The 12,258-nt window shown below is 45.3% G+C and overlaps 1 protein-coding gene across 6 annotated transcripts in view; it reads right to left on the bottom strand.

Annotated features, from left to right (window-relative positions):
* Window positions 1-470: 470 nt before the first annotated feature.
* The window catches only part of Slc38a1 (solute carrier family 38 member 1), a 65,476-nt gene continuing 53,688 nt past the window's right edge, over window positions 471-12,258 (bottom strand). For all 6 annotated transcript variants that reach the window (XM_040753910.1, XM_040753907.1, XM_040753905.1 and 3 more), the window contains 8 exons: window positions 12,175-12,233; window positions 11,948-12,058; window positions 10,692-10,771; window positions 9,467-9,567; window positions 7,524-7,642; window positions 6,922-7,063; window positions 6,730-6,827; window positions 471-6,004 (listed from right to left, as the gene is read on the bottom strand). In XM_040753910.1, the coding sequence (XP_040609844.1) occupies window positions 5,903-6,004; window positions 6,730-6,827; window positions 6,922-7,063; window positions 7,524-7,642; window positions 9,467-9,567; window positions 10,692-10,771; window positions 11,948-12,058; window positions 12,175-12,233 (812 nt within the window). In that variant the 3' untranslated portion in view covers window positions 471-5,902. The remainder of the gene's footprint in view (window positions 6,005-6,729; window positions 6,828-6,921; window positions 7,064-7,523; window positions 7,643-9,466; window positions 9,568-10,691; window positions 10,772-11,947; window positions 12,059-12,174; window positions 12,234-12,258) is intronic.

Raw genomic sequence — 12,258 nt, 5'->3', positions numbered from 1 at the left:
GTATCTGATCCTGGCCTTCCTTGCTTGTCCGTCAAAACCATCTTAAGGTCTCAGTTTCTCCCCAGAGGTAAAATGTATGTGTTGACAAGATTCTGGACCTCTTGGTGGCTACAATGTGACCAGAGTCCTTACTGCAACATGACGGAAGTTAGAAATTCTGTTCAACCCACTCTGATTCCGAAAAACAGAGACATATGCATATGCCAGACCAGATGACACCATCCAAAACAAAACAAAAGACAGGACCTTGCTGTGTAGCCCAGGCTGGCCCACTCTCCATCCTCCTGTCTCAGCCTCTCAAGTTGTAAGGGTCCAGGGCTGTACCATCAGGCCCAGCTACAGTCTGGGTTCTTGAAGAGGAATTTCTATGGTCTAGAACCACGTGAACAAGCCCTCCTCCAGTAACTTGCCAGCATACACACTGTGATCTTTCATAACTGCTTCCTGGAGAACCACACAAGACTCACAAGCACTTTTAATTTACATTTTTAATGTTTTAAAACTATGTTAACACTGCCTTTATAGAACATAATTTCTTACACTTTCTTATTTATACCACACCCAAAGAAGAAGAAAAAAAACAACAAAACAAAACCGAAACAACAACCCAACTTTATGTGATGGACAGTGAACAGCAAAGTTTTGTGACTTGTGACTCACTTTGGATGCCCACCAGAAACCATTTACAAGGTTTTTACATTAATAAAAACAGTGGTGCGCTACATGTCAGAGGGAGTCTAAGACACACTGGACTCTAGAGACAGCATTATGTACCAATGGTTAAGTTTCAAGTGTTGGGTGGTGGTGGTAGGGGTCAGACAAGACAGTCTATGTTGGCATCAACACTAAGAGGCAAACATGCAAGACCTTCCAAAGCTTAAATAACAAGATGTTTTCCTTCAAACCTGTGCTCATAAAATTCAGCCCTCCCCTGAAGGATCCCAAAGTCTGGGAAAAGATAGTTCCATTTTGGAAAAAAAAAAATCAAAAAACCCTCCCTAACTTCTGATTTCTTAACTTCTATGTGGTAGCATCAATATGAACTGTGAAGGAACAACTTCTCGTTTGGGGCATGTCTGTTTCTATGACAATGATTTTCTTCTAAACCGTCCTTATAACAGACCATAATAAGAAATCAAAGCAGTTATTTCTCAGCATTTCCTTTTTCCAATCAATTAAGATTTTAGGCTCCAGGTTTATATTGACAGAACTATGGGAGAGAAGGTTAAAATCCTTCTAAAATTCCCAAACAAAACCACTAACACCTATGAGAATGTATGTCTTATACGCAGATACTAGTGGCCTCTATTTCTGTGTGGATCAACAACTGCAAAAATATACAGCCTCCTATGTATTTACAACATATTTACATACAAATGAAGATTCCTAAAGGGAGTCTCATATGCATAGATTCTTCAAGCCTGTGTACAGATAGGCCCAGTGCTTTTTGGCTCTTCCTCAGGGAAACCCTAAGAAAGACATCTGCATCCATGCGGATTTTGCCTTATCCAAGAACCCACATCCTTCAGATTCAGCATCATCTTCAGTTATCACCCACAACCCCCAAGTCTTTTATTACTACAACAACTCACTGTATTTTAGGAGTATGCTCCACTGCAGAAGGAGTCTCAGCTCTGCCATCCTGAGAGGAAACCGCTGGTTTAATACCACTAGGTGACAGCGTGACTTCTTTTCCCCAGTGCCCAGAGGTTCCCCTGAATAGGCAATGCAGTTCCTAAAGCCTACCTCCTTTCTAAAGGGATGAATGGGGGCTGCTCTAAGGCATACACCACCCTCCCTGGCCTCACACTGTGCCTCACTGAGACAGGCTGGGCTCTGCTCTCCCTTCACGGCCCCTTGCAGCTCCCCTCAGCAGTGCGGACTTTCTCATTACAAATGGTTGTGAGCCCCCATGTGGTTGCTGGGAATTGAACTCAGGACCTCTGGAAGAGCAGCCAGTCGGTGCTCTTAACTGTTGAGCCACCTCTCCAGTCTGCGGACTTTCTCTAGAACACTCTCTGCGTTGGTGTTTTACATTTTACAATGCCAAGACTGAACTTCACCAGGGCCCTCCCACCTAGCTCTGCCTAACCATAAACACAGTCCTCTTGGAGAACTGAGCCCTGAAAACTCAACAGTGCTCTTAGAGTTGCATTTACAAAGACATTTTAATTTACCTACATTTTTGTAAAGCCTCAACTTGATGTCTCCACAGCTGTAAGGAAATATGTTAGTGCCCTAGGCCATTTTCCATAAAGCGCAGGCACCCCCGAGTTTCACTCATGCCCATGCATTGCGTTTCCAGCAGGTGGGAACACAGGTAGGAGCCCAGCACTAGATGTCTCCTGCATCTGCACAGACGCTGGCTGGGGTCCTTTTCTACCCTTTGAGTCCTGGCTCCAATCCCTCACCCCAGGAACTTCCTTCTGAGGTCTACCTGACTGGTTCCCAAGCTCGACGCCTCTGAATCACTAGAAGTCTAGACCTGAGATTTGCAGAGAACAGTTTGCTTTGTCCACAGTCTGGCGGCGATGAGGATTTGTATTCTGAGTTTGCAAATGAGGTCCATGCTGCTGGCCTGGGGGCCACAATTTGAGAGACACCAGCTTGGGGGCCTAAGTTCAACTGCAGAATTCTTGGCATAACCGTTGGACGCATCCTCTGAAACACTGAGGCATCTTACCGCAGACCTTGGTCCTCTGCAACCCAACCCAATGGCGCTCTTAGGCTTCTCAATATGGTCCATAAACATACAAGATGGAGACCTCTTTTGTACTTTTCATCTGATGACGGAGCAGTTAAACCATGGTTGAAACAGAAGACATTAAAAGTGCTGTGTGCCGGTCTCCAAGCTGGCACCTGGGAGGAGTTATGACATCAGTGGCGAGGAGGTGAACACTAGCAGGGAAGGGCCACAGAACAGGAAGTGCCAGGTCAAACTTGACAGATTTAAGAGAAAACAAGAGGTGGTAGCTAAGGGATTCCTCTTCCGTCTCCATCACCTACCAGCAGGTTTCTGAACTTAGTTCCTCTGAAGCGGCAGGAGCCCAGGTGATGATGAACAGACTGGATTCCACAACAACAGGCAGTAGCTTACTCTTAGTGACTCTGATCTGACACCCGCCACCCCACCACCATGCTTCCATTCTATCTGGGGACTTGGTTCTTCTGCAGTCCTGGTACACTATTCTGTTTCAGAGCAACTGTGGGGTTGGCAGTCTGCTTTGGGGGCCCAATCTTCACATATTACATAAAATTCATCCCAGGTTACAAAGCTTTGGAGCAGGTTCTCCCTGTGACTCGGGGACTGCCTGGCCATGCCTAAAAGATGGGTTTTCTTCCTGCACACACTTGGTTAACCCTACTTCTAACCAGCAACACTAAGCTAGGAATCTACACTATTCTGTGTTCTAGTAGCCAGAGAACAGGTCTAAACCCCAAGTATGAAACTGGCCCTGGCCAACAGTGTGGAGATCCTATGTGCCACAGGAAAACACTGCTTCCCATGACTAAGGCCTACTACTACCCAGTCTACTAATTTAGCAGGAAAATGTCTATTGCATTTGACTGTGCTGTTGAATTCTACTGAACATCTGTGATACAGGTAAGTTTTGGCTACCAGTTCATTATTCTGAACAAGAGTAGGAGCAGTATACAGGAACACCACAGAAACCAGGGAATTAATCTGAGGTACCTGACACATGACACTAAGGTCTTACATTCAAACAAACTCAGGTACATATATAAAAGAGCTTTAAAAATAAACTCTTATCACAGACATCAACAACAATGTGCTTCCTGCAGATAAATATACTGTAAATAATACATTAGTTTTACTAATACATAAAATCCAGAGATCCAAAATCACAACACATCCCAGAGTTAGTGATAGTTTTTGAATTCACTTCGTGAATGTAAAAATTAATGAATGGTTACAGGATAATGAGGGAAAACAGAGAGTAGTATAGCTTGCAAACTGAATCAACGTATTCTTTAAACAGTGCCGAACAAGCTACAAAGCTTGACAAGTTTTCTGCTGTTCTCTGTGACATGGAAAGAATTTCTGAAAAGGACAGAGGCAGCTGTGGGTTTTCCCCTTTCCCTGCCTAGGCCCTGGTGTTCATTTGCCCGAACTCAGGGTGGACAGAACCCTGAAGCACTGTACCAAGGTGATAATGTAATACAGGAAGTAGCTTTACCTTCTTCCCCAAGAGGATGGTGGCAGGCACTTTGATGCCTACCTTATCTGTGTGACTCTCATGAGATTCCTGAAGAGCTCTGGGGACTTCAGTCAGTGGGAACAGTGTCTACAGCTGAGTGTCTGGGCCTTCTGCCAACTCTCTCTGCTAGATCCTACCTGTCTCCAGGTAGGAAATCTGCACTCAGTGAGCTTTTTGTATCTGAGAATTCAACCAGAGTGCATCTGGCTGCAATACAAGCCCTGTTTGCAGAGAGTGGTCACACAGCATGTGCGCTTCCTGTAGCCAAGCTATGGGCAGCCACAGTACCCCACCAGCAGGACATGCTGCTCTGGGTTTCCTAGCTGCCGTGTCCAGAGCTATTGTGGTTTTCAGTCACCCCGTCATTTTTCTCTGCTCTCTTTGGGAGGGGCTAGGGAGAGAGTATAGGTGGCTCTCCCCCTGTGTGGGTCACATGGCACAGGCAGTAAAGGGATAAAAGCAAGAAACACAGACAGGGAAGGGCCTCTTGTCGTGCCCAGCTGGGGCAAGAGGGGACACAGTGACTTGAGAAGTTCTCCACAAAGACTATCTCAGAAGGTTTTCTTTCAAGATTGGATGGAGTGTTAATGGAGAATAGAAATGAGGCTTATTTAAGATACAAAAATCTTATATCTGTAACAACCTAGATTTATAGATATAAAACAAGTCTTTTAAAGACTCCCCTAAAGTAAAGTACCTGATATAAAAGAGGATGACCTATCGCAGGTCATCCTTAGGTACATATTATTCTCTGTTGCAAAAAGCTGGTGGACAAGACTAAATGCTGCCAGGCTTACAGACAAACAAACCGTCTCCCCCGTCAACAATAAGGATGTAGACTGAAGGCTGTCTGCATCAGGAGTATTTTCTTAGGCATCTTGGACAGTCTCATTCATCACTGTGGGAGCCACGGGACCCCAAGCAGGTGACTCAGTCTAGAGTAACTGTGACACCAGATGCCAAGAGGGGAAACAAAGCTGAATTTGTGAGCTCTCCCAAATGTGCATTCGAATATATTTCCACAAGTGCCATGTCCATCCCTTCCCAGCCAAAGACACTCCCAGGGAATAGCTCCATGTGGGAGCAGGATGGAGTACCAGCAGGTCTAGGACAGCCCACACTGGGAGATCAGAGCTGCCTCAAATACTGGGCATGCTCAGAAGCAGCAGTGGTACCAACCTGTCTCTCAAAGGAATACCCCTGTGTGCTGTGTTAACCAAAATAGGCAAAGTATTTATGAAACCTTTTTTTTTCCTGAAACCTTTTTTTTTCTGTAAAGCAAAATAAATATATACAATTCAAGATTATTTTCTCTTCTAAAAAGATACAGATAGCATAAGCGGGGATGCCAGTAGGAAAATGACTTTAGAACCTGGGTATCTAACAAATGAATACACCTGATGATTGTGTTTTCACAGTTCTAAGAGACAGACAAGAAGCAACAGAACATAATGGCGGAGAGGGAAGATGACTGCGTGAAATCTGGATAAAACCCACAATTCCTAAGTGGAGATCCCGGGAGGACACGAGCCATTCTAGAAGCAGGTCTCTGTGTCGCAACCCGAGTGTTGTCGTGTGCATCTCTGTCTGTCTGTCTGTAAACTTGCAAAAGAAGTGAAGAAGGACCGCTGAAGAGGGGTGACCGGATGGGCAGGAGCAGGTGCTGGCTTTCCTTGCTGGTCTCAGTGGCCTTCATCGTTGCTGGATGAGCAAGCCCAGTCGTAGATGACCAGCGGGATGCTGATCAAGGAGAAGAGCACCCCCAGCGCCAAGAAGAGGGCCGCCTGCAGCAACAAAACAGGGGTTATCTCCAAGAAATCAGCATGTCCGCCCCACATGCACAAGCAGGAAGAGTGGAACTCTTGGCCCTCTTCCTTTGTGTCCCGGGGTGTTTGGAGTTCATCCCAACCGTGGCTAAACCTTGAAGGCTCTCCTAAACGTGGGGCCATGTGGTCCTGCAAGGATGGACAAACAGCAAGCAGCCCTGGTCCCTCTCCATTTTACACTCTGGCTTCTGGGTCACCTCGGGTGGGCCCGTGCTACAAATGACTGAGTTTCCTCATGACTTCCTCTGTCAAAAGATTACAACCTAACAAATAAGGCATGGTGTCACACGCCTTTAGTCTCAGCACTTGTGAGGCAGAGGCAGGCAGATCCCTGCGGGTTCCAGGCTAGCCCAGTCTATACAGGAGGTTCAAGCCAGCCATGCATGGTTACACAGTGAGACCGTATCTTTAAAAAAACAAAACAAAACAAAACAAAACCTAGAACTAAAAAAAAAAAAGCTTTCGGAACTATACCCAGGCCACCTTATCAACCCGCAATGCTACTGAGAACTAACGTTTCTGTTTGCAAGAGTGTACGCAGCACATGAGTGTATGTTGGCTCAGTCTCAGCGTGTTGGCAGCAGGGCAAAACTAAGTCACACAACTGAAAGTAACGTCAGGAGACTGCAAGCTTAGCTGGTCTTTCTAGTCAGAAAAATTAGAGTGACAGGCAACAGACATACCCAAATTCTTTGAGTGCCTTTGTCTCCATCCTGGTTTGTGATTTTTAAATACAGAGACGAAGGAAGAATGAAAATGAGCATGTTAGCAGACGTCACTCCTGCAAATGAAGGAAGCAACTGTTTAGAGCCATCATTTGGATGTTTTAACCAGAAACAGCTTCTGAATACTGTAAAACGCCCATAAAACCATACCTGCGACTCCAAAAATGTCCTTCATGGAGGGAATAAAGATCACCAACAAGTTGATAATCACCAAGAGTATGACGGTCACCACGACGTGGCGGCACAAGTGGAACTTGGTCTTCTTGGCCAGCTCAAATAGCGACGAGCGCACCTGCGGGAAAAGCAGAGATCCCCGAGGGCTCCAGATGTCCGCTGCCCTCCACGCTCACCAGAACAGCTGAATTAGCTACTGATGCTCGGCAAACTTAGAGCCGGCATAACAGTTTGAAGATATGGGGCCTGACTGCAACTGTTAGGAGGCTCATGGATAGCATAGTAAGTTTTCCTTTGGGTGGGGCGATTTCCTCTTGAATGGCCTCTGTAGTAAGGTAAGGCAGAGATGCAACCACTCTTCATTTTTGTGAAAAGAGGAAGCTGGAAGGCCAGAGTGCAGACCCAGCCCCTACAAGCTGCACTAACACGTGGATTGCACTCGTTGCCTAGGAGGTGAAGGTTTGGGCTGAGCCAAGTGAAGCCTCTCTTGTGCAGGCCTTCTCTGGGAATAGGATCCTGTAGTCAGGAGGAAAGTCCAAAGCCAGGGTTCTCCTCTTACCCCAAGGCCCTTTACTCACCGTGAAGAATAACACCGGCACGGTGAGGATGACAGCCATGATGACAGCCAGCTGCACAGTCAGGATGAGGATGTCATTCTGGCTCTGGTACTTGTGAAGGAGGTCTGACTGCACCTTTTCTGAAATGACGGGGAGTCAGAGCGTTTTAATGAAATGACGGGGAGTCAGAGCGTTTTTAATGAAATGACGGGGAGTCAGAGCGTTTTAAAAGGCGGCCAGGGCACTGCTTAGTGACATTTCACCTAAGCCACCAAGAGTCTGTAAAGAGAAATGGAGGCAAGGGTTTGAAATGTCAAATTCAAAGAAATGCCCAAGCGGGACAACGTCACTGCACATGCGCTGTTAGCTAAATTGTTCTGAAGTCACCACTAGAAAAAGCTGGTCAGTGTGGAAGGCTTCATTTGTACTAAACACACACACGCACACACACACACACACACACACACACACACACACACACACACACACACACACAGGAAGCCTAAAGCCCTTTGTATCTGACTTTCCTTCCACACCAGGAGCTGCAGGAACCATGGGCCTCACAAACATCTGTCCTTCCAACTGGCACCCCGTAGCTCAACTTCCAGTGGCCAAGCAGCAGAGGGCAAGCAGCTCAACCACCCTCGGGAGAGAATCCTTCCCGTCTAAGTTTATCACTCTCACAACACAGTCTTTATTGTATGGGTTCCTCTGATTTCCCTCAACTCGCAACTGTAAAAAGCGTCATGGCAAAGGCTGCTGATACTGGAACAGAAGCCTTGGAGGAGCGTGCCAACACTCACTCTCTTGACAAGCACCTACCCCTCACGCCCCTTTTCCAGAGCTTCTCACTGCACCTGTCTCAAGGTTGTGGGCAAGGAATTTAGACTATAACCAGGCTCACAGATCATGGCGTCTGTCAGCTTCTGAAATGGGACTGGAAGTCATGATAAAAATCTCATTAGATCTCATTTTCTTTACTCAAAATGCATAACCATCTATAAATAGCTGGGATACTACCCCCTAATCATGTGAAAGGACCCTGTGTTCTATTACAGGTGTCAAAATGAACTTGCAAAGACTCATAATGAGCAAGGTAACTCAGGCTTTGGGTGTTAGCTTTCTTCTCTCTCCCCTCATCCACCAGCCCTGTGATGCATGGAATCTCATGACACTATTTCTATAAAAAACGAAAAGCAGCGGATATGTCCTCATTTGGCAATGCCTTCCTCTATTGCTTATGAAATCAATACCCTTTCCCCAAGCCAAATTCATCTGCAAAGGTGTTTAAACTTTATTTATTTTTATGGTGAGGAGGGAGTCCTGAAGAAGCATATAAGAGAAAAGATGGTAATATCTACTTAAATAGTTCTCCAACTCCGACACTCAAGAACACTCACAGCTGCAGGATTGTCGGATGAGAAGCTGAGGCAGAAGCCACACCCTATGCCGACATTCAGCAGCACGAGTGGACACTCTTTCTCAACTCTCACTTCTTTTCTGTGGCACTGCTTCCCTTCCCCGCGGAGCACCAAGTTCCGGCGAACAATTAGCTGCTTTATTTTTAATTAACGCCGAGTGTCATGAGTGTGGGCTCGCTCTCTCACTTTCAGCGTCTCTCGCTTTCTCTCTCTCTCTCTCCTATTAGTGGAATCTGACCCAATTTTCAGTGTCAAGTAGGAAAGTCTTCTCTGATGTCGTTTTAAATTTTCCTAAGATGGCATGCTTCTAAAATGCAATTTCTCTAAAGAAGAGAATAATTTCTATTATTTTTCAGTGATTATTCTATTATGCAGACTGAATGGGTATGGAAGGAACTCGCCATTTGCTATAAGGAAAAAAACAAAACAGAAAACATGGACCCTTCTGTTGCGCTCTTTGGCATCAATGTGAAGTTACTTCAGTATTGTTTTTTCCTGTTATTTTTAAATACAGATATGTACACACCTGTGGATGTGACTTACCATAAAATGTCAAGTACCCAAAGATGGCAGTCAGGAAGTACATGACAAACATGGCGAAGAAGGAAATATTGGAAACCATCTGCATTTTTTTCTGTGATCGGCTAAAAACAAAGACCAAGGAATTAAGAAATATATATATATATATATATATACACACACACACACACACACACACACATACACACACTTGAAGTCACAAACTAAATACTGACAACCCAACTAATATATAGATATAGATACAGATATAGATAAACTTACATCCTCTAAGTTTAGGACCATCAGGTAAGAACAATGTATGTGTACACAGATGCAGGCACTTCAAAATTCAGCCATGTGTCAGTTAAACAGGAAAAGACTGAACAGGAAACTCAGTGCCATGTGCCAAGGGGCATCCCACAATGGGAAAGGACAGCATATTGTGTCTTGCTCCTGAACTTAAGAGTACGTGGGCGACGATCTTTGTATAAAGTGACACTGACGGCAGTGTGCTAAAGAGAGAATACACAGGAGGCCTTTAGCTCTGCCTGTGAGGCCACAGAGAGTGGCGGTATCCTGCTGGGATAGCTGAGACGGGGATGGTGAGCTTCAGGGCATCCTGGGCTTCCTAATAAGTAAGATCCTGACTTCAAAATAACAAATTCACCTACAAAACAACCCCAGTAACAAAATTCAGTACAGATACTCGAACTCCTAAGTACACAGTATTTACAGAAAAAAACTACAATGCGAGCGCGCACGTGTGTGTGTGTGTGTGTGTGTGTGTGTGTGTGTGTGTGTGTCTGTGTGTGTTGGGGGGATGTTGGGACGATGGCTCAGTGGCTAAGAGCACTTGCTATGCAAGCAGGAGAAATTAAATTCTAATTCTCAGAAACCAAGTAAAAAGCTGGCCTAAGAGTGTGCCTGTAACCCCAGTGTTTGGGGGCAGGGGATGAAGGGGGTATGGAAGGTGGTCACTGGGGGTACTGGATGCCAGCTTACTTAGAAATTCTGTCTCAAGGGAGCAAGGTGGGGACAGTGACAGAACTAATTGATTAAGGCTTGTCACTTTCTTATTTACAGCCAAAAAGACTGCAGATTTGAGAGCTTCCTTAACACAGAGCTTGCTCAAGAGTGGCGGTGGACACTGAGGGCGGATGATGGATCTGCGTTTATTCTCACACAAAACCTGCCCATTCGTAGGAGGTGGGTAACAAGGAAGGAGGCGTAAAAACGAAACGAATCTTACTCTTTGAGCTCGCTGTAGATTGGCAGGACAGATGGGTGGCAGACAAACGCAAATGCAATGGTTGGTAAAGCATACACCGTCTGTTTGAAAGAAAAACAACAACAACATACTGTCATATTTCTGAGCCGTCATCAGGAGCCTGCTGGCCAGGATCCTGGGATTATGAGGTTATTAGGAGGGTTTTGGCCTCCAGATAGAAGCAGCTTTTCCAAGAAGGCTCATCTAGCAGAGCCACAGGGCACTGCTGACAGAGAGGCTTTACAGCCGGTTCCCATGGTGAGCATCCAATACCCAGCACACTTTGCTGTGTTTATGCTGCACGAGCCAGGTACATGGAACCCTATCGCAAATGACAGTAGAGGGCAGGACACTGCTAGTCTCTGATATCCACCAATAACTGCCCATTGCACACTTAGAAAGATGGTATGTATCTAAGTCCAGCATGGTGATGTACACCTTTAATCCCGATACTTCAGAACCAGAGGGTACTGAGTTCAAGGCCAGCTCAGTCTGCAAGGCAAGTTCCAGGACAGCCAGGGTTGCATAGTGAGACACTGTCTCAAAAAACAAAACAAAAAAAAAAAGATGGTATTTAGAAAAAAATTAGCTTCACAGCTTACTACTTTGGCTATATTTTTGGAATCAGTAAAGAAAGACATCCGTTAATTTTCTTGGAGAAGGTGTTTTTTTTTTTTTTTTCCAAGACAGGGTTTCTCTGTATTGTTATGGAGCCTGTCCTGGAGCTTGCTCTGTAGACCAGGCTGGCCTTGAACTCACAAAGATCAGCCTACCTCTGTCTCCTGAGTGCTCAAATCCACCTTTTTATACCAAAAAACAACCAACCTTCGTGACTGCAGAGGCTACTACTGTCTTCCAAGAAGCCAACCACACCCCAACAGCACGAAGATCTTTAAAGTGCCACTTTGAGGGTTTCCTCTGCCACCTCCACACGGCAGCAGTGGACTGAAGACATGATCAGTCAAAGTGCCAAGCAGCATACCACATGGGAAGGGAGACGTGGAGACAAGGATCTGGAGAGACTGTCACAAGAATGTGAAAGCTGACCTAAGCCAGATAAAGGGTGTGACTGTGTGAGCGTGAGTGTATGCACAACAGCATTGTGTGTTTCCAAAGAGGTATGGATGGATTGTAAATTACAGAGGAACAATGCTGAGCCACCTTTTAGAGATGAATACCTCCAGACGGGTGATTACAACTCAGCACAAGAAATACTGCCGGTAAATAAGCAAACTCACCTTTGAGTTGAAGGTAATGTATTTTGGCGTACACATGTCAGTGACATTGGCACTTATTGTTGAGTTTTGTTCTATACTCATGCATGAGATTTGAAATTTCTTGTAGATAACCTGGTATTGAGAAACACAGGAGAACCAACAGAGATTGTATTAAAGCCAAACCATGAACAACTATTACAGAGCTTTGAACATAAAAAAACACAGCAATCGCTTCAATCAGAACTTACCACTATTAGGAAAAAAACCATGCAGCTCAAGGAAAATCCACTAGTGTAGCCAAGGTACCCTTTTAAAAAAGAAAACAATCAATG

This window comes from Mesocricetus auratus, unplaced genomic scaffold, assembly GCF_017639785.1.
Source record: "Mesocricetus auratus isolate SY011 unplaced genomic scaffold, BCM_Maur_2.0 Super-Scaffold_100010, whole genome shotgun sequence".
In the NCBI taxonomy this organism is placed as follows: Eukaryota; Metazoa; Chordata; class Mammalia; order Rodentia; family Cricetidae; genus Mesocricetus; species Mesocricetus auratus.
Note: the sequence above shows the minus strand (reverse complement) of the source record. Positions and strands in the feature narration are given on the sequence as shown.